The following is a 21,344-nucleotide window of genomic DNA, read 5'->3' on the forward strand; positions in this document are numbered from 1 at the left end:
TAGATAATCCTAGCCAGTGTACTGCTGTAAGCAGTCAGTCAATTGATGATGCCAGCCTCTACTGAAAATGAAAATAATAATAAAAAAAATTATTACTCTAAAAGTTGTTGCATCTGTGTAACAGCGTGTTGCAGTGCAAGGAAGCTGGTGATGTGATCAAGCGTGGGCTGAAGATCCCGGACAAATTTATAAGTTATTTTTGACTACCACAACACCCCCATTAATGGCTTTCGCGGGGGCAGAGGAAGTGGTTGGAGACAAGGGAACGAAAGGCCAGCCAACGGTGTGAAAACTGTTTGCACGTTAAGCCCCCCCCACTTGTGCTCAGAAAGGAGAAAGGAGTTGTATCCAACCCATTTGTCTTGGCCCTGAACCGGCCCCCCTTGAAGTAAATGTGAAGCAGTTGTCAAATAAAGTTGACAGATTATGCATCCTGTTTACCTGAGCAGCGAGAAAGGCTCTCCGTCTCTTTCTTTGTGTTATATTTGCCTCTCTCAGGGGGGCGAATAAAAAGCCACAGACTGATGGATTTAGCTCCTGTCCTGGCACAAATTTATAAACCGATATCTTGTCTGACTCTTCTCAGTCAACCAGAAGAAACAAAAGCCTCTGACCACTTCCTGCACACACACAGTCCCAGCACAGTAGCTACACTTCGCCTAAAATACGTTTGCTGGAGCCCAGCACATTTGTCAAAGGTTACATATATTGAACTCCGAGAGGGTTTATCTCTCTGCACACACTTGTGCGCACCCATTTACACCGTCACTGAGAGACAGAAGCGCGGAGTGCTGAGCTGGCCACACGTGTGATGCTTTGATGCGCACTGAACTCTGCTTAAAGAGAAGCAGAGGGAGATTATAAATCGACATGTCGGTAGTAGCTGATACTCGCCCCCACACACCTATCATCACACAGTGGCTCAGTTGCCCAGAGGCTTTTGTTGTCATGGTGATAACCAAATTGTGGCCTTCACAGCTAAATGATACTCAGACACACGTCTCAGCATAACGATCAGCTAAGATATTCCTTGGAGGGTAAATTGGTGTTGATATATAATTGTGAGGCTAATTGTGCATGGCTTTTGCTCAAACATACACCATCAGGCTTCCTCTGAATATTAGAGACTGTTGATTTAATTGGACTTTTAATAGCAGAGCAGTACAAAGTACTGAGCTCCACTGTTCATCAGCAAGAAATATGGGACCTAAGCAGCTGTTTCATGTGAATTTATGTTAAAAAAACAAGCATGAATGTAATGATGGGGCAAGCATTTCCCATAAGTACACGAAATTGAAAAGCTCCAATAACTGCAGCAAAAATGATCATAGCATTTCAGATAATTATCATTATTTGCCAGAACATTATCTCCATGCACTATTGTTCAACACATGGATCTTTCTAGTAAAAAGAGTGAAATAACAACCAGAAAAAATGCTTGTATCATTGTATCTTATCTTTTTTTTTTTTTCCATTAATTTACATTAAGTTATTTATATATCACCAGTTTACAACTATGGTCACGTACTTACACTATTCCAGAGTTGTTTCATTTGCATTCTTATTATCATAGGCATTTAAAGATAACAGATAAATCCATTAGTGTCATCTGCAGACATGTGGGTGTGTACACCTCCAGCTCTTTTTGTGGTTTTTTAATACGGTAGGTTACCTTTCAACATAACACTTGCTAATATGAGTAAAACCACTCTTAAAGATATTAATATGTTGTCCTGTGTTATCTTTTTGTCAGAATTTGGCCTTTTTTGTTTATTTTAAAACCAACACTTAACGTTACTATAAAAAGGTAAATTTTGAAGGAGGCTTCACAGGAGAATTTAGTTATTTAATAAATATACATCTTAAGTTTTTGTATCATATTTTTGTTTACAAATGTACATTTTTTATAATATCATTATAATATTAAAAATGTTTTACATCATAAATGCAGCTTTTATTAGTATTATTAGTATTATCTTCTCTGCATTATTAGTGGAATTATTTTGGTAACCTACTGTATTGTAATGTTCAATAAAGTTTTGGGTTTTTGACTTTAGCCATCATTTCAGCACAGTTCTCCTCTGCTATATGTTGTTAGCAAAGGTTAGTTTAAGGTTTATTACACATATTTCTGGTTATTAGAGTTTGTCGATAGCATTTATTTTAATAGAAATCTTCAAAAAGATGTTTTTAAGGAAAATTATGGCTAGCTAAGTTATAAATTAACTCTAGCTAGTGCTAACATTATAGTTAGCATGTAGCGCTAGGTAATTTATAACTTAGCTAGCCATAATTTTCCTTAAAAACAGATGTTTTTGAAGGTTTTAATAGAAATCTTCAAAAACATCTGTTTTTAAGGAAAATTATGGCTAGCTAAGTCATAAATTAACTTTAGCTAGTGCTAACATTATAGTTAGCATGTAGCGCTAGGTAATACAATAGCTTGCTAGCAGTCTTGGTCGCCTGCAGTTTTGTTTAAAAAGCTGTTGTGGTCTTTCTGTCTGAACAGGCGAAACAAACAGAATGACAAGCAGGGACATAGTTTGCAACAAGATCCACTTCAGACATGACCCAAAGTGGAGTAGGCGCCTTGGGCCTGTGGAGGGAGGCGGGCTGCTGCTCTGTGTGGCCTGCCTCATTGAAATGATTGACGATGAAGACATAGCAGTGAGAAGAAATATATTTATATACATCTCCATGTTGTAGCTGTTTGCTGTGGCTTTACATTCTCTTGCACAACCTTTAGGAGGGCTTGGGAAATGTGTATGAAAATTGCATTATCCTGTTAATTTCCCTTGATGCTCAGCTCGAGCTTTATTTACCCTCCTATATCTCTCCTCCTACACGCTTCTCTATTGGATGCAGTCTGTGAGGAAGTCTTCTGCCTTGTCCAGTGTAAGTGGAGTGCTGAAGTGTTCTCCGGGGGCTTTGAGAGAGCTGCTCCAACAGGACCACAGAGTCTGTCTGCATTTTACAGCCAAACTATTGGGTGAGAAATAGTAACACATGCAGCAGATTAGAAACAGAAGGAATGTCTAGTAAGGGCGATTGTGAAGAGCTGGACTTTCACCTCTCACTTGCTATCTCCCTAGAGGTGCAAACAGTTTAATGCTAGGTAGGCTGATGGTAAGCAAAATCAGATTGGAATGCACTTAGAAAACAAGGAGCATCAACAGTACCATTGCAGTGCACAGACCTTCAGTAAGTACTGACAGTCGCTAACCATCACTGGCTGTTTTCTCACTAGCTCGAGCTTGATTGTTTAACATTTGCACTCCTTGAAGCTAATCACCACTGTGTTAGTCCACTGTTGTATTAGTGGTGCAGTCGCATTACAGCTTTTCTGCAAGGTCAGGCTGAACAGCGGGAACAATTGATCTTAGCAATCAACCAGAACAGCACGATACAGAAATATTCACACTACTGAACATAATAGTTTTTGCGTTGATTTCATTTTTAAAAAAAAGATCCACCCCGATAATGCAGTTAACCTTGAGTTTACTACTTTTCCTTTCTTTGGAGAGGTGTGCTTGTCATCGCTGGTGTGATTAAAACATTATACTGATTTGTGACTTTGATGTGATGCAGACATTTGGGCCTTAATTAAGTGCCGTATATCACGCTGTGTTGATTCATGTAACCGATTTTCATTTTTAATGACAGCCACATTAAATCTCATTTCATAGATGGAATCATCAAACTAAGTAGCCACCCAAAAAAAAAAATCATTAGCATGGGCTGCAGGCTAGTGGAAAGCTTTGCTTTTAACTATGACAGGGTTTCTGAAATTATTTCTGAAATGTTTGATTTAAAGACATAAGACACAAAATACCAGCTATTAACAAAAGTATATAACATATAAAACTATCAAGACTTTCATTATGTGTGATTTCTTGTTTGCATTTTAGTTCTAGCGTAAGTTTTTTCCACTCCTGTACTGTGAATAATTCTCTGTGTCAACATATCGGATGACATGACAGCAGTAATTTATGAGGATCTTTAAATATGGAATGAGTTCGTCCTTAAGCTTTATGTTGGTTATATGTAAAGTCACCAGTGCCGTGAAAATCCCAGTGGAGCCAGTAACACTGTTAATCTATAGACGTTCATTGTGTTTTATTATCCTCACAACACTAAATTACTGACTCCTCTATTGCAAATGTTACACTGCTATAATTAAACCTCTGTATGTTTTTTTAATGCTAGATCATCAGAGGGTTTTATTGATAACTTCCTCATTGGAGGATTATTAGGTTGCCGCATTAAGTGCTATGTTGAAACCATTTAAGCTCTAATCAAATTAGCACAATAAGAGGATGTGTGGCAAAATGCTAAGCCATAAAAGCTCTGACCAATCTGACAAGACGTTAAAAGAGCTATTACAGTTCTTGTGGGATTGTCTGCATGAATTGTGCTTCTCCATCTGAGCATAATCCAATAAAAAATATGCCTTACATTCATCACTACACACTGAGCTGTTTTTTTAACATGCTTTTAAGATAGTACTTTATCTTGGATGTCCAGCAAAGCTAATGCAAGGTAGAGTACACTGTACAGTATGATCAAATAGATCTTTATTAGCATGAAGCCCCATCTAATGTCTCTGTAATTTGTATTCTCTATTTTGTCCTATTTTGCCCTTTTTTTTGTATAATGACATTAAATTTCTTCCTCCTGTACTTCTGTGCAGAAGCAAGAGTGCATGTGGTTTTTGAAGTATGCCTTTTAAAATCTGCTCTGTCATATCTTCTCTGTCCCCAGGGATGCTTCAAACTGCAGAGGACCCTGTCACTCTGGAGAAGGTTGACCAAGGTGAAGAGATGCCTCTTTCTGGTTTAGTGATGTATGCTTGTGTGTCTGTGTGTGCTCAGGAAAAGACACATACACACTGTATGTACAGACTCGTGCTCACATTGCACAAACATAGATGCAGGCCTTCCATGCAGTTGTTTTTGTGAACACATACACACACACAGTCAGTGGTTTGTTTTTTTTTTGGAGGTTACACATAAGCCTTCTTGCTGATAATGGTCAGTGCTGGTGGCTAAGGCGATCTTTGACTCCACATGGAGGCTTTGACGTCATTCCACGAGTAGATAATCTTTCACTGCTACTTCTTCATAGCTGAAATGTGAATTTCTCTTTGTACTTAATGAATTTATTTGGGCAGCCAAATGCAGATTATTCTGTATCCTCAATCTTGGCCTCATGGCAAAATCTCACTTTCAAACACTCAGACAGATTATCCCATTGCAGCCTTTCAAAAATGCTAAAAATTTTTAGTAAATCCAAATTAATTCAGTTCAATCCACTTTTATTTTATTTATATAGCGCCAAATCACAACAGCAGTTGCCTCAATGTGCTTTATATTGTAAGGTAATGAACCTACAATAATACATGAGAAAACCCAAACAATCATTGAACCCGCTATGAGCAAGTGCTTTTGCAACAGTGGGAAGGAAAAACTCCCTTTAAACAGGAAGAAACCTCCAGCAGAACCAGACTCAGGGAGGGGCGGGGCCATCTGCCATGACCGGTTGGGGGTGAACAGATGAAGACAGGACAGAGACATACTGTGAAAGAGAGCCAGAGATGAATAATAGCTAATTAAATGCAGAGAGGTGTATAAATACATCATGACTGAAAAAGGTAACTGAAGAAGAAACACTCAGTGCATCATGGGAATCCCCCAGCAGCCTGGACCTACGGCTGCAAATCAAATGACAGAATGATTTTACGGGAGCTGTCTTAAAAAATGCCCAAGGGACTGCTTTTCTGTAACAGTTAGAAGAGTACTTAAAATGTGACACTGCATTTAGTTTCTGCACAGACAGTGTGTAAAGCACACGTTTTGTAAATCATTTGAGCGCTATAAATAATGCAGTCATAGTGCGAGGAGATAAGAAAGAAGGAGAAAGAAAGCCTACAACCTTCACAGAATTGTTCGGCTTAGCAGTCACAGCTTAATGAGAACTTGTGTTGTAACTGAGCATTAAACCGATGCATTAAACACCCTGAGATGTTGCATCTATTGCAGTTTATTTATTTGGTACACTGCCTTTTTGATATGACAGGGTTTAATATATGTCACTACTGTTTGGGTAACGCTTGTATAACACCCAATAATGGAAATATACCACAACTCATAGCCTGTTGCACACCAGTGCACATCCTTTAATGAAAACAGGTTCTACCTGCAAACGTATCATTATGTCTTGCACAGTTTTTAAATTGAACTTGCCCCAAATGTTATGTTTAGTTTGCAGTATGGGACTTTTGCTTTTCCCTTTGGGCAGGGAGAAAAGTAACACAAACATTCCCCATACGTACTCATGACAATGCTAATCCCTGTTTGTCCATCACTTTTTTTAGACCTTAAAAAAAGGTCGATTTTGTTTTCTAGCACTACTTATGCCCTGAGCTCACTCTTCGTCATGTGACATATGAACCATGGAGCCACTGGAGCTCCAGGGCGCTAATGTCACATTAGACGCCAGCTCTGAAATTTCAGTATGCTGTAAAATAATGGCACATTTGTCTGATACTGATTAGTACTGATCGGTAGGAATGTTTGGCAAGGGTTTAAAGAAAGTGCTGTAAGAAATTGCAGGAGGGTACTGACAGTTGCTGTGAAACTAATTTCTAAAGCTACCTTCATACAGACCCAGAGACTGGTCAGTGAACACTGGCAACTGTATTTTCTGACAGGTAGCAAGTGGTTTGCTGGAGGTTCCTGGCAGTCAGCAGAGTGTAATTGAGGGTGTACAGTGCTGCACCAAAAATCTCCTTGCATTTCTTTGGTTGCTAGCAGATTGCTGCAGTTTGCATGTAAGAAGCTGTCTTCTCTGCAAACATTTGCAAACTGGCACCTTTTGAACTGTGTTGGTTGCAGGCAGCATTTAGGCACAACCTTTACTTTCTCCGTTCCCAGCTTGCATTGCACTTCTTCAAGTTTCACTACTGCTCAGAATAAACAGTGACTGCACCATAATGAGCAACCGCACCAATCTGCTGCCAACCATGGCAAGGTTTTCAGTGCACAACCCTCCCCCCAGTCAGGGAGTCAGATTTTTCACTAGCGACTTGTGGTTGTCAGGCCTATGTGACATGAGGCCTTATGTAACACAAATTCCTTAACTACCATTATTTAAAGGCACTTCATATTTAAGTACATTCCTGTTTGAATCATGTAATCGCATACAAATTTCTAAAGCAGTGGTCGAAGATACTGAAGGAAAATTTTAAACTTCAAAAATTATACACATGGATTTTTCATTAACATTGACTGTTTTGATTTTCTCTGTCTCGTAATTGCACTGACTGTGCGAAAGTGTGAAACTGCACTTGTCTGTGATGTTTATTTAATGAATACACCTCTCTGTTTTTTTTTTATCTGCCTGTGTAAATGCATACATTCGTGTGTGTGTTTACTTGCGTCAGTGCTGGTTCAGCTACTCCTGGAGCTCCAGAGCGAACTGTCATTCCGCTTCGTTTTGGATGAGATACACAAACAGGTAAGACAAATAGAGAAACGCTCCTACTCATGTGCACGTGCAGGCAAAAGAACATGCCCAACATCTTAAAAATTTTAATAGCACTTGTGTAACTAGCGTCATACTCTCCCAAGGCTGTTTAGTAAACAGACAGTGTGCTTGTCTCCCTCTTGCTGCTGTTGTGTCACCTCAGGGGGAGACAGTAATGGAGAAGGCTCATTCTGCTGCAGGTGGAAAACAGTATAGCTGTGTATACTGATGATGACAGAGAAATATAACACCAGCCACAGCAGACAAGTCTCATTTATGCTACGAGAACAGAGCTTGATTAGAAGTTTTGACACAAGCTGTTAGTGGAAGAAAAATGATTTTTTTTTTCCAGTTCAAACACGCAAGCACTTGGGCTCAGATTAACCCTTCTTCTGTGTATCGCTATGTATGGAAGTGGGTGTAGCGTTATTGTGCTTCATTTTTCTTGCATCAGATTTGGCAGAGTTGCAGTTGTAGGATTTTTAGGACAGGATCATTAACAACAGTGTTTACTGACCCATTATTAATTCTCCAATTTGCAGTTGTTATTTGGTGGAAATAAAAATGTCAGCTTTTGATAGAGTGTTTCCTACCTCACTCAAAGCTGGTGATGGGGGACAAGGAGGCGAAAATCTCTCGAGTGTCTCTAATCCTCTGAGTCCATGGTGGTGTGTGTTTGGCCTTACTGTTGTGGAGCTCTCGCTGACTGAATTCGGAGATGTTTTATCAAGTGGAAATGAAAAACTTAAGCGGTTAATAACATATATGTAGTAGGATATTTAGGTTGTTGTAGTCGTTTTAAAATATATTTTGGTCATTTTGAAGATTTTTTTAACCTACCATTAAAATAAAGGTTTAGCTTTAAGACAGTGACACCTGTGCAAACCGATGTTGTAGCGCTTTATGATCTAATGCATTTCCTTTATATTACTATGTGTGTGTGTAAGTTTACTGATGATTTTTTTGTGTGTTCTCTTTCTAGCTTAGTGAGCAGCTCAGTGTGAAGCATTTCCTTCCTACATTCAGCTTCTTGGGTAACCTAATAAAAGCTGCCCCTACTGTGTCCCAGAGCCTTGTGACTCATTATGGTGAGACCCTGGAAATGACACTCAGACTCAGAGTAATACAGGGACACGTAGCCCCTAGTAGTAGTCTTTTTTCATCCTTGTTTTTATTTTCTGTACAGTCTATTATCAAGAAAGGTACATGAGTAAGCTTGTCTCTCAACATGAGTGTGAACTTTATCTCGTCATGTGGCAAGTGATAAACAGTTCTTGGAAATGTTGTAAGCAACGCATAATTTTTCCCCTTTGTTTTTACCAGTACTGGACACGGGTGAAAAGGTGATGCATGGACTTATTTACAAAGTTCATGCTTCATGAATTCCTCTCATTGAGATTTACAATCCGGAGCTAAATACTTTTTAAACTGTAAACATACTGCTGCGTAGCAGGCCACAGCCAATGACCCCGTTGTTTAGCAAAGACATTCATTTGCCTTTCGGGGAATGTATAGAGTATCCGCAAGAAAATGATGACGTGCGTTGATTCAGGTCAGTTTTTAAAAATGCGGTTGAGACAGGATCGGTCAGGTTTCAGGTAGCTCACTGTGCAGTCACATTCTCTATTTCACTCTTCACTGTGGCACTGGAGAGACAGAAACTGAATTAAAAATGTATTATTTTCAGGGGCTAAGATCCAAGAATGTGTTCGAAATGTAGAGTTCACCTGAAATGGAAGAGGAAGATATGAAGGAATATAGAATTTTCCTGATCTCTTTTGCCCTAGAGAGACATATCTACATTTCAGTCACCATAACCTGTATTTATCTTCTTAAACTGTATCCAAGATGCATGGAGAGCGTTGTCTGCAATGGACTGGCGACATGTCCAGGACGCTCTATACCAGCTCAGACAGGCTCCAGCCTCCTGAGTCCCCTAGTTGGATAAGAAAATTGGCTGATGGAAATAGCTGTACTATGTCCACTTTTGAAACTAGCTTTCTCATGCTGTGCCCTATTCCACCTCCTCTGCCTCTAAGAAATTAGAAAAAAATCACACAACTCTATCTTCCATATCCTTTCCCCTGAAGTCTCTCAATTCAATCTCTCTAGCTGTTATGACCTTTTCAATTGCTCTCCAGCTGCACTGAGATAACCAACCTTAAAATTCCATCTGCATAGCCAATCCCATACCAGCACCTGCTGAAAGTAAAATAGCAAAAGTTACAAATACTGCAAATGTTCATCCAAACCCTTTCCCTGAATCTCCCCATCTATATGTATGTATTTATCTAGGTACAAGCTGTAGTATAGCGAGCTAAAAAGATACTCCTCCCCCAACTCACAGTTGTTGATTTAATCTCTTTTACAACCACCTGTATGATATCTTTGTACTCCCCGAATCATTTTTCCACAGTGCTTATTAGGCTTTGTCAATCAGCTTCGTGTTCGTGTGTGCATTGTGCTGTGTTTGTGTCACGCCTGACTGCTCGTCTTTACGATCGAGCGCGAATGTGATCCTTATGCCAAAAAGGCAGCCACCGTAGTTATTTTATTATGCTATGTGTGTCCACCTCTCATGTATTTTCATGAGTTTTTCAAGCTCCCTCCAGCAGCTGCAGGTAGTGGTGAGTTGTTACAATGTTGATGCAAGATGTGGGCTGCCACTATTGACTGTGTGTGCCTGTCTGTGGCCTGTCACTCAGCAAGTCTCTGTGGGGCTGTTTGAAATAACGACAACAGCACGGCAATGACAACACATGCCCAGAGCACCCAGGAGATTTCGCTCTGACTCTGACTCACTGGCTGCCTGTCTTTCTGACTGATTAACCCCTCTTTTTGTCCTCACTCATATACTTTTCTCTTCCAGAAACAGAGATAACGAGGGATGAAAGAAGGAAAGGACAATAGTGCAAGTTAAAAATGTTTCTCACCGACTGATATGTAAAAATATCAGCCATCTAAAATTAAACAGTTAAATGGCAAGTTTCATCATTGCTATAGCTAGACTTTGCATCATCTCAGCATCCAGCATTTCCGCTTTTTTTTTTTTTTGCAAGCGCTTTTTTTATGCAAGGACTTTTCACAAGAAGTTTTTTTACAAAGTGCTTGCAAAAATATAGAGAAACTAAAATGTTTTTTAATAGACCAAGAAAGAGGAAGCAGGGTGAAGTAACAAGCGCAAAGTGATGGGTAAATACTGTAGAAAGCGGATCAGAAGACGAACAGACAGGTAGTTCAAAGCATCACAGTAGGGCAGCCAAACACTAAGCAAGGCAAACAGAAATGAACTTTTGCTCTTTTCTTTAAGGAAAGCACAAGAAGACCTTTTTGTCTGTTTGCCGCGCCTCCCCCCGTGTTTGTGTTTCTTTCTCATTGAGTGGCATTAAACACCAGCACGGCGTTTTATTTCTCATCTGTTCTTTTGCAGCTCATATTTTGTTCCCTACATTTTTTTTATCCTCTGTCTGTGGAGGAGTTACCACCCCCTCTACCTCTTTTCCCTTCTTCGCCCCCACCCCCACCGCTTCTCTCTTTATGCTTTGCTGTCATCTTGGCCGCCTCATATATTTCGGTTTAATCAAACATGTCTGGGAGCTTCTTCTGCTTCACATGGGTTTTGATCTGCTCCAGAGAGCAGCTGGCTTGGATTTGGCTCTCCTGCTCTGTCATCTCTGTCTTTTTCTCTCCATGTTCGACAGTCGCTGAGTCCCGTGTTGCTTTGTGCTCTTATCCGCTGTGCAACTATTCTCAATGTGGCTGTTTCACCTCTCTTTAGCCATGTCTGTCTCCTGCCTGTGTCTCACCTGCCATCGTGTATACTGGTGTGTTCACACTAAATTCTTTATTTATTTTTTGCCCTTTTATTTACATTGATGTATAAATTAGAAAATCATGAGCAGTTAGGTTCTGCTAGCAACAAACTAATATTAGGGTTCAAATTATTTTGTGAAAATAATTATGAAAGTACTCGTCTTTATATTTTTATACTCCAATCTACTCCCACATAGTTTTTTAATCTAGTCTGCTCACACTCTCATCTGCCGTTTAACTCCGCTCTCTCCCGCAATTGCCAATCTTCAATCCTTTCATCTTCAAGGCAATTTTCCCTCCGACGCTGGGTCCACCGTTGTCTGTCATAGCTAAAGTTGAAACTCTCCACCTTGTTCCCAGCAGTTTGCACTTTTTCCATTTTGTAATCTTGCTGTCCTTTTGTGGTGTCTGTTGAGCTTCTCTCACAGTAATACCATTACTTCACCTCTGGGCATCTTTCTCTTATTTTCCTGCATTTCTGTACATACTCGCAGACGTCTTTCTGGGTAATTGAAATGTACAATATCTTGAAATGTCACATGATGTTGCAATTAAATGTCTATTTATGCACTTATCAGCAGCTTTATTAGGTATACCTCAATAGTACTGAGTACTTGGACCCCATTGTGCTTCCAGACTTCCTTAAATCTTCATAGATTCAACAATGTGCTTGAAACATAACTCAGAGATTTTGGTCCATACTGATGTGATAGCATCACTCAGCTGCTGTGGATTTGTTGGTCCCACATCTGTGATGTTAGTCGCCTGTTCCACCACATCCCAAAGGTGCTCCATTGGATTAAGATCTGGTGACTGTGGAGGCCATTTGAGTTCAGTGATCTCATTCTCATGTTCAAGAAACCGGTTTGAGATGATCTGAGCTTTATGAGATATCGTCTAATCCTGCTCAAAGCTGCCATTTATGACCTCCATGTTACAAGGTCATAAATGAATAGACAACACAGCAACAATACTCAGGGAGGCTGTGGTGTTTAAATGATGCTCAGTTGGTACTTAAGGGCCTAAAGTGTGCCAATAAAATATCTTCCATACCATCCACAACCACCTGCCTGAGCCCATGAGAGAAGGTAAACAACATGATTTTATGTTGTGTATGCCAAATTCTGACCTGCATCTAAATGTTGCGGCCAATATTCTCCCAATTTTCTGTTGTCCAGTTTTGGTGAGTCACTGTAAATTTTAAGCTCAGTTTCTTGGTCTTAGCTGACAGGAGTAGCTTCGGTGTGGTCTTCTGCTGCTGTAGCCCATCTGCTTCAAGGTTCAACATGTTGTGAATTCACAGATGATTTTCTGCATACCTTGGCTGGAACGTGGTTATTTGAGTCCCTGTTGTCTTCCTATCAGCTCAAAGCTTTCTTGTTATTCTAAATGCATTGAGTTTCTGCCCTCCGATTAGATAATCGTGTTAACAAGCAATTAAACAGGTGTACCTAATAAAGTAGCTGCTTCACAACAACATATAGACACTTAACAGCTATACCACATGATTATGCCCGTGTCTTACTTGTGCTCCAAGTACTTACCTGTTTCCATTTCTCTTCACCAGTGCCCCTGTTGGACCGCCTGTGCTCAGCGTTGCTTTTTCCAGATGAAGCACTGAAGGGTGCAGTGGTGTATGTGTGGCTCCAACTGCTTGGAGCTCCTGGGGGCTCAGCAGCCCAGTCTTTGCCTTCTGCTGTTAGGGACAGAGTGTGTAACGTGTTGCTGAAAACATTAGCCAATGCCAGCTCCCCGCAGCTCCTCAGAAATTGTGTCGGTGAGAAAAATATTTTGGTTGAATACATTTTATGATTTTTGTTTTTTGGCCTTTTTTTTTTTTTTTACAAATTGTTTTATAACAGTATATTTCACAAGATGGATAAACTACTGTCGATGAAATTTGATAAAGCATGCTGAGAAAATGAGAATTGATGATCATAAAGTAATCTCAACGCATTCAGATTCATCAGTAGCTGCTTAAATAAAAAATTGCATATATTTGCGTTTTTGAAGTGCAAATTAAACTGATACCTAACTAGAGTAAAATTGGTTTTCTACCATCTAAAAGTCTGATCATGTAGATTTTTGTTATTCAAGCCTTAAAAACAAGGATCTTGGTGAGATTAAAAGAGAACGGTTGTGAATTTGTAGCAATGTATGAAACAAAATTTCACTCCCTGCTGGCTGAGAGAAGACGGCTGAGGACTTATTTGAATGGCAATGTGGTCATTTGACATTTGCCTTTCGAACTGAAAAAAAAAATGTAATTTAAGAAATTTCCCTTACTTTGTACGGCTTAATAATAACAAAAAGGAGTTGTTTTCTTCCCTAAATCCCCCAAATCTCCTTAAGAGCGAAGCTAGATGGAGAAAGAGGGAGGATTATGTGGAGATGAAAGAGTCCTGCTATCTGGAGGAGCTTTGACTTATAAGGACAATAAGCTTGCAGTGTGTGCTTTGGTGATAACCAGAACTGAGGTCTACATTAGGTACAGACATTTATGGAAAAATAAGACAGAGTCATTATCTCCCAGGAATTTAAAGTCTGAATGTATGCCATTGTAATAACTTGGGAGAAAAATGTGTTGCTCAGCAGGTTTGAAATAGAGGTTGGTTTGCAATTGCAAAGTAAACATGGCTGAACTGTTGTTATTAGTTTAATACCAGCAAGCTTACCTATGATAGCAGCAGCATGGTGGAAGAAGCAGGAGGTATTATTAATTTTCTTTAGCTTTAGGAAACATGTACAATACATGAGTAAGATTATTATATTCTAATAATGTTGCACTTTGGGAAGTTGCATTTTTGCATTTTTATGATTACAAATCGGTGCTGAATCTGAGGAAATCCCTCACAGTGAGAACTTTTATTATTACAGAAGGTGTTTAATGTTTATAAATGATTACCTAATATAAAACTTCCCTTTGTGGTATTTGAAATAGCCCAGTTTATTATCAAATTAATGGTGGAGATTTTAAATTGTGACATTGACGCTGTAGGTAATATTTGTGCACCTTTTATTCTAAATTTAAAAAAAAAAAAAAAAAACCAGACAAAACATGAATGTATTTATCAGCACATGCATGTGTAGATCTCAGCCATGTTTAGGCCTTTGTATAAACTTTGCATCGTGTTTAAAACTTCTGATCTGTGTCATCAGTATCTGTAACAGCTTGTCTTTCATCTGTTAGGCCTGCTGTCACAGCTTGTGCATCTGGCTGATGCTGTGTCAGTTCTGATGAACAGCCTGAGCTGTCAGGTCATGTGCGATGAGAACGAGGACATCCTCGCCAACAACAGCCAGAGCCTCAGCCAAAACCAAGACCAACAGCCCCCTGACCACTGCCTTCTGCCTCTCATACTGAAAAAGGTCTCTGTCCAAACATCCTGCTCTCATCCCCAAGACCTGCATTCTGGCTCTGACGATAATCATAACAAGAAGTTCTAATCCTGGATTATTGTGCCTTTGAATAGGGATTCAGTGGGGTTTTACCCTGGACAAATATTTATGGTTCATGTCTGGGAAATCATTGTGTAGTTTACATCTCGTTAGATTTTCTCAGTGATGACTCACATTACAGAACAGCTAATGACGTTGGGAGGTTTTATGGAGAGCTCTGTTGTCTAATGTGTTGCTTCTAAATCAAACTCCTAACTAAATAATCAACGCTGTGATGTCAGACTGGCACTGCTTCGGGATTGGTTGTCGGTGAAACGACTACACCCTCAGCTGTATATAATCTGCACCTAATCCATTTCTGTGTGGAATTTACAAAAGTATAAATCCCCCCTCGGTACACGAGTCAATATGTTGTAGCTCCAGCCTTTAACATATTCGAACGAAAACAAGAAGCACTCTGCCAAAGCACTTCACTCTGAGGCCTGAATTTACTTTGAGGGGAATAGTATTATATTATTTATTTATTCATTTTTTTCTTTGTTCTTTTTAAACCTACTTTATGAAGTTTTTAGTGCAGTAAGAATCAGATAAGGGTAGCATGACAGATGTTTACTTTGATTACACAAACATTATGTAGGCAGGTAATGGATGATAAGCACTGATTTGTAAATAAATGAACATGAATAATTTGAGCTTATTATATAAAATTATACTACAGTATATTTCTAACTAACTAGGCAGCTTGTTCTCTTTCTCTTGACAGTATTTAACACATTCTAGGGTCAACATGAATAAAAGGCAGACGTGAGATCAGAGGGTCAAAGGTGACATGATATTTAGATACAAACTATACACCAGTATAATTTCCCGATTGTTGTCGACGCAAACAAACTCAGCATGATTTTAAGCAGAGTTTTAAAGAGAAAAGACATTTTCTGAAAGTTTGACCTTAAAGAAGAGGTCAGAGGTCAAAGGAACGTAATTTTTAGAATCCCAAAATGTAATTCCCTGTATATCGACAATGGCAGCAAGAAACATAAATAAGTCTCTTGACCTTGAAGGAGAGGTCAGAGGTTAAATGTGACACGATACTTTAAATCTTTATACAGTATTTTCTGTATGTTGATAGAACACACACACAGTTTCTAAGTTTTCAGGCTGTTTGTCAGTTTGCAGCCAATAAATCATTAAGTTTACCTTGAAAACCTTGGTGGATGTAAGCCAAATTTGAATGGATTGTTAACATGACCCCACTCTACACCCCTGGAAACTTTTAATAGAATTCATTCAAAACTTTTTGAATTTTGCAGACAGAGAGAATAAACATGCACACACACACACACACGCACACAAACGCTACCAAGAACATAACCTTCTTGGCAGAGGTAACTAACACACTAAATTGCAAAGATTAGATGCTACACAGTGCATGGAAGATGGGAGCCAGTTGTTGCTTCAGTCTATCATCAGCCGTTGGTGGTATTGAAGAAACATTTATAGTGTAAACACTGTAATATTATGGAAGTCTTGCACACTGATTAACATGCATCTTTATTTAAGTCAAGCATTCTAAAAAAAAACAACCCATAAAATGTGTCTTTCAGTTGCTTCTGAGTGGCGATGAGAACTTGCAGGTGACCAGTGCAAAGTGTATTGCATCTGTTCTGGTTCATTCCCCCAGTCAGTACAGTGCCCCCTTCATCAACGCTGACGTACCTGGTAACACGCACGCACAGGCACACAAACACAGTCGCTGCAGTGAGTTAATGCCTTCTTTGAATTGTTCTAATGATTTCCTCTGTGTTCCCTTTGGATCCTTCTCTTTGTCTAAACCCCTGTTATTATGTTATCTGTCGCTTTGCATTTCTTATGCTGTTTGTCTGCGATTATTATTGTCATTATTTTGTACAAGATTTCTTATGAGACTTTTGCAAAATATTGTCATCATTTTTGCCGTACTGTTTTACATGGACCTGTTATACTTTTCCTTGTTACATATCTGTATATGTACTGTTACAATGATCGATCTGTATAATGTCAGCAGCCCCACCCGCCTGCTGCTCAGACCTTTTATTGTTCAAGGGGGAGCCAATCAGAAGAAAGAGGGAAGTAAAAACAACTTGTTTCAGACAGAAGATGTGCTAATGGGCTACAAAAAGACCCGATGAAATAATTTAAATAAAGATTATTTTGAACTTTGAATCATGTGAAGCTTCTCTAGTAGGGTCCAAGAATAAAAATATAGAGCTGGGAATGAGCATAATAGGTCCCCTTTAATGTGCAAGAAAACATTGCCCTACTTTCAGAAGAGTGTTGTAGTAATTCTTCCCTGTCCTCTCTTTTTCTTTTAACTTTGTTTAAAAGAACAAAACAAAGTTTTAAAGTTGTCTTTTTGTCACTGTTTTCAAAGAGTTTCTGTTTGACCGTCTGGCCTGTAGTAGCAACGAGGTGCTGCTGTGGTCTGCCTACAGCTGCTTGCTGCTTCTAACTGAGGAGCCCCTCTTTTTCTCCCAGTGTCACTCCGTTTACGGTGAGAACACAGGCTGTAGGAGCACGACCACTTTATCTCTCTGTATGAATGCAAAGACAAAATATGTCACTACTGCAGAGGCTCCGGTTGCGAATGGCATAAACAAGGTAAGATGGAAGCGTTTGTTTCTGAAATGTTTTGGCTTCACTTTTGTGCAGCTGTCTCGACATCCATCTTTTAAATCTATGGGCGAGAGAGCCGAGACAGCAGATCAGAAACCATTCCTGAGTGAATTACGACGATGCCATCTCTGTTTTTTGTCTTCAGCCCTGGGTTTCGTTGTATATCGGTTAACATATCTGAAAATAGCTGCCGCTGGATAATTGATGGAAAGACAGGTCCTTGACAGCTTAGATGGAATGACGCTGCACTCTGTAATTTTTCTGACAGCGATTGGAAATTTTAATAAACCCTCCAAAGTGGAAGTTTCTTGACATCTGCATCTGCTCCCAGTCGCATTAAAATTGAAATTAGACCAATAGAATTCGCTACTGTATTCTAGGTTATTTCATCTAGGCAGCTGGTGCTTTTGTAATATAATAAGAATCAGGCAAAATGGCCAAATATTAGGAAAATGGTTACAGAAGCGAGCAGTAATTGCTGATTGGGAAAAAAAAATGTTACAATATTGCATTTCTTAGCATTGTTCAGACACACGGATGTGTATGTGTCACTCTGTGTGTGTGTGTGTTTGTATGCCTTTGATGTGAGCCATTACAATGGATTATGCATGTGAGGCCCCACAGTAATTGCAGCACATCAGCACCACCCCAGAGAAATAGTTTGAGAAACACTTGCTATGCAGACTTAATTTACCAGTACACAGGATATCTGCTCTAACCACTCCTTGTTGCTGTTAGGTTCTTGCTCTAGGTCAGTATGAACACAGGCAGCAGACTCTATGTAGCAGTAAATTAGAAAGATGTACCGCTGTCACTGTTTGTTTAACATGCAAGGCTGCGAGTGCTGTTGTGTGTGCATCCTTTGTGATACATTTATGAGCATGTCACTCATTTTAATATGCGAACTTGCTGTAGGCTGTAGTCTCTCAACAACTCTTAAGAACTTTGGCACCGAGCAAGGTTAGAGAGTGTTTTTCTGTTGTTGTTTTTGTCTCTGCTCATTTGAGAGTTTGAGTATTTCTTTGAAGCAGCGAGCATGTTTGTGGTGCGTGCTAGGTATGGAGTCCTTGGTGCGCAGTCTGAAGGAGTCTTTGCAGCTGACCAACCTGGAAGTGCCAAAACAAGGTTTGCTGCTCCTCAGAGAAATACTGGAGAGGTGAGATGGATATTTATTTTCTTCACTTACTCTATATATTGGCTAGCTCCATAGTGTAGTAGTTAACACGTTTGGCTAACATGCAAAAAGGTCACCAGGAGGGCAAGCAAATCTCTGGAAGGCATGCCTCAAAAAGGTCATTGGCATGACAAATCTGTGCCAAATCAAATATGCAGATCCATCTGCTATGACAACCCCTGGCGAATAAGGGAGCAACTGAAGAAGAAGAAATGTATTTATTGATGTCCCAGTGTCAGAATGATTCCACCGGAACGAGGATCACTGCTTAGACACCGAAAATGCTATAAAATATTAACATGTCCATAGACAGCAGAGAACAGTAGTGGTGTGACAGGATGGCAGCTGCAGCAAGTAAAAAGAAATTGTGATTTAACTACACTGTCCCGACAGCTAGAGTTTCTTAATTGGTTAACTAGAATAATCACTGGGATCCCAAAGTAAATAGATTAATATTTAAAATATTATTATACTGGAGAAACAGTTTACAATATGACTCCCTCAAAAAATACGCTAGTGAAATGATATTAATATACTATATTGCCAAAAGTATTCACTCACCCATCCAAATCATTGAATTCAAGTGCTCCAGTCATTTCCATGGCCACAAGTGTATAAAATCAAAATCATGATAGTACAGTCCAGTCGTGAGATTTCCTTGTTACTAAATAATCCACAGTCAACTGTTAGTGGTATTATAACAACGTTGAAGCAATTGGGATCAACAGCAGCTCAGCTCAGAAGTGAGAGGACGTTTAAAATCACAGAGTGGGGTCAGGTCATTTGCAGCAGACCTCCAAACCTACCGTGGCCTTCAGATTAGCTCAAGAACAGCGCAGAGAGAGCTTCATGGAACGGCTTTCCATGGCTGAGCAGCTGCATCCAAGCTTTACATCACCAAGTGCAATGCTTAAGGTCAGATGCAGTGGTATAAAGCACGCACTGGACTCCAGAGCACTGGAGATGTGTTCTAAGGAGTGACGAAGCACACTTCTCCATTTGATAAGACCGGGTTTGTTAGGAGAACGGTACTTATCTGACTGCATTGTGCCAAGTGTAAAGTTTGGTGGAGGGGGAATTATGGTGTGGGGTTGTATTTCTGGAGTTTGGCTCAGTGCCTTAGTGCCAGTGAAAGGAACTCTTAATGCTTCAACATACCAGGACATTTGGACAGCCTCATACTCCCAACTTTGTGGGAACAGTTTGGGGATGGCCCCTTCCTGTTCCAACATGACTGTGCACCAGTGTGAAAAGCAAGGTCTACAAAGACATGAGCGTGTTTAGTGTGGAAGAACTTGACTGTCATGCACAGAGTCTTGATCTTCTCGTCCAACATCAGTGTTTAATCTCACAAATGCAATTCTGAAAGAATAATCAAAAATTTCCATAAACGTTGAAAAGACTGACGAGAAGAGTTGAAGCTGTTATAGCTGCAAATGGTAGGACGGCATCAGATGCGTGTGAAGGAAGACGAGCAAATACTTTTGGCAATATAGTGTTCAAATGTTTGTTAAACCACTGATTCAATACCCAATACGTACATACGTTTGTAAAATGTTTCTTGTGGCTAGATGTAAAAACATTTTTTATGCATGTATTTTGTCACGTTTTTAAAAGTTATTCCAGTATTATAAAACCATCAGCACATCTATCTGTTTGTGGTAAGTTGTGGTTGTAAAGTTTACAAACTGCATGTCGTTTCACCAAAACCACACAGCCAATTATGCTGAAGATGTTTTACTCCACCACACATTTGCTCGTTTACTGAACATCGCGCGCAGCTCCATCTGCTCTGACAAGGAGAAGCTACCTCCTGTAAAACATGTTAAATACGATGGACTGGCAACTTTAATTAGATTTGAATTAACTGTCTGCTGTCTCGGAGATGAAAATATATCCCAAGTCAGTAAAAACAGGAGTCTTGTTTCTGCAAGGTTGACATAATTTTAGTGGAGCGTTTCCCCTGTCACATTGCAGTGATACAGGGGATAAGAGATTTTATAATCTTAGGGGGAAAGTTGTCCTTTACGCTGAGTAGAAGTGTAAAAAGTAGCACGGCCGGTGCTCTTAAAGTGCTGAACAAGCTAAAGTGTGTGTGTGTGTCTGTGTGTGTTGTCTGGGTGTATACTTGTATATCTATCTTTATGAGGAACAGTTTGAGTTTGAGACCCAAAATTTTAGGAGGATGAGGACATTCTAGTTAGCACCTGTTTTTTAGACTAGGTTTAGGTTAATGTTATGGGTAAGGCTTTGAGTCAAGCATTGAATTGTAATGGTAAAGCTACAAAAGCTATATTTTTATATAGAATCACCAGACATGACTCAGTTATTATTAAGGTCAGGGTTCGGGTTGGATCGTCTACAGCGAATAAAAATCAATACAGTACTCTAACAAGAACCATTATCACACATGCTCTGCAGGCTTGAACTTTTCCAGACAGCAACCAGCTGAGGTACAAATCTCTCCCATAGCCTGCTTTCAACCCTCTAGTCCCCCAGTACAAAGTTAGTTTGATTACAGATTGTGCCATTGTGCACATAATGTAACTAATAGCACAGTTAGGAAGTTTAATTGGATTTGAATATAGTGCCTGCTGTCTCGGTGCATTCACTGCTAAGTGTAAGTGAGTGTGCTGCCTCCTGCACGCAGCTACCTCGCTTAAATGACGCAGGGGTGGCACGACAATTGCGATATTTAAAAATGAATGTTTTTTGTGTTAATCATGAAATGAAAATTTGATGTCATGACAGCCCTAGTTTCCAGTAGAGCACAGACTAATCC

The 21,344-nt window shown here is 39.6% G+C and overlaps 1 protein-coding gene across 8 annotated transcripts in view; it reads left to right on the forward strand.

Moving 5' to 3' along the window:
* The first annotated feature begins 959 nt into the window (after positions 1-959).
* The window catches only part of mei1 (meiotic double-stranded break formation protein 1), a 59,717-nt gene continuing 39,332 nt past the window's right edge, over positions 960-21,344 (forward strand). For 5 of the 8 annotated variants that reach the window (XM_005468432.4, XM_025906785.1, XM_005468435.4 and 2 more), the window contains exons 1-11: positions 960-1,037; positions 2,510-2,667; positions 2,866-2,989; positions 4,762-4,812; positions 7,442-7,515; positions 8,507-8,612; positions 12,905-13,114; positions 14,528-14,706; positions 16,341-16,455; positions 17,147-17,266; positions 18,445-18,544. In XM_005468432.4, coding sequence (XP_005468489.1) covers positions 983-1,037; positions 2,510-2,667; positions 2,866-2,989; positions 4,762-4,812; positions 7,442-7,515; positions 8,507-8,612; positions 12,905-13,114; positions 14,528-14,706; positions 16,341-16,455; positions 17,147-17,266; positions 18,445-18,544 — 1,292 coding nt within the window. In that variant the 5' untranslated portion in view covers positions 960-982. Of the gene's footprint in view, positions 1,038-2,021; positions 2,104-2,509; positions 2,668-2,865; positions 2,990-3,103; positions 3,202-4,761; positions 4,813-7,441; positions 7,516-8,506; positions 8,613-12,904; positions 13,115-14,527; positions 14,707-16,340; positions 16,456-17,146; positions 17,267-18,444; positions 18,545-21,344 lie in introns of those variants that run through there. The other 3 variants (XM_005468434.4, XM_005468436.4, XM_025906786.1) reach the window with 3 other exon arrangements.

Source organism: Oreochromis niloticus, linkage group LG4, assembly GCF_001858045.2.
Source record: "Oreochromis niloticus isolate F11D_XX linkage group LG4, O_niloticus_UMD_NMBU, whole genome shotgun sequence".
Lineage (NCBI taxonomy): Eukaryota > Metazoa > Chordata > Actinopteri > Cichliformes > Cichlidae > Oreochromis > Oreochromis niloticus.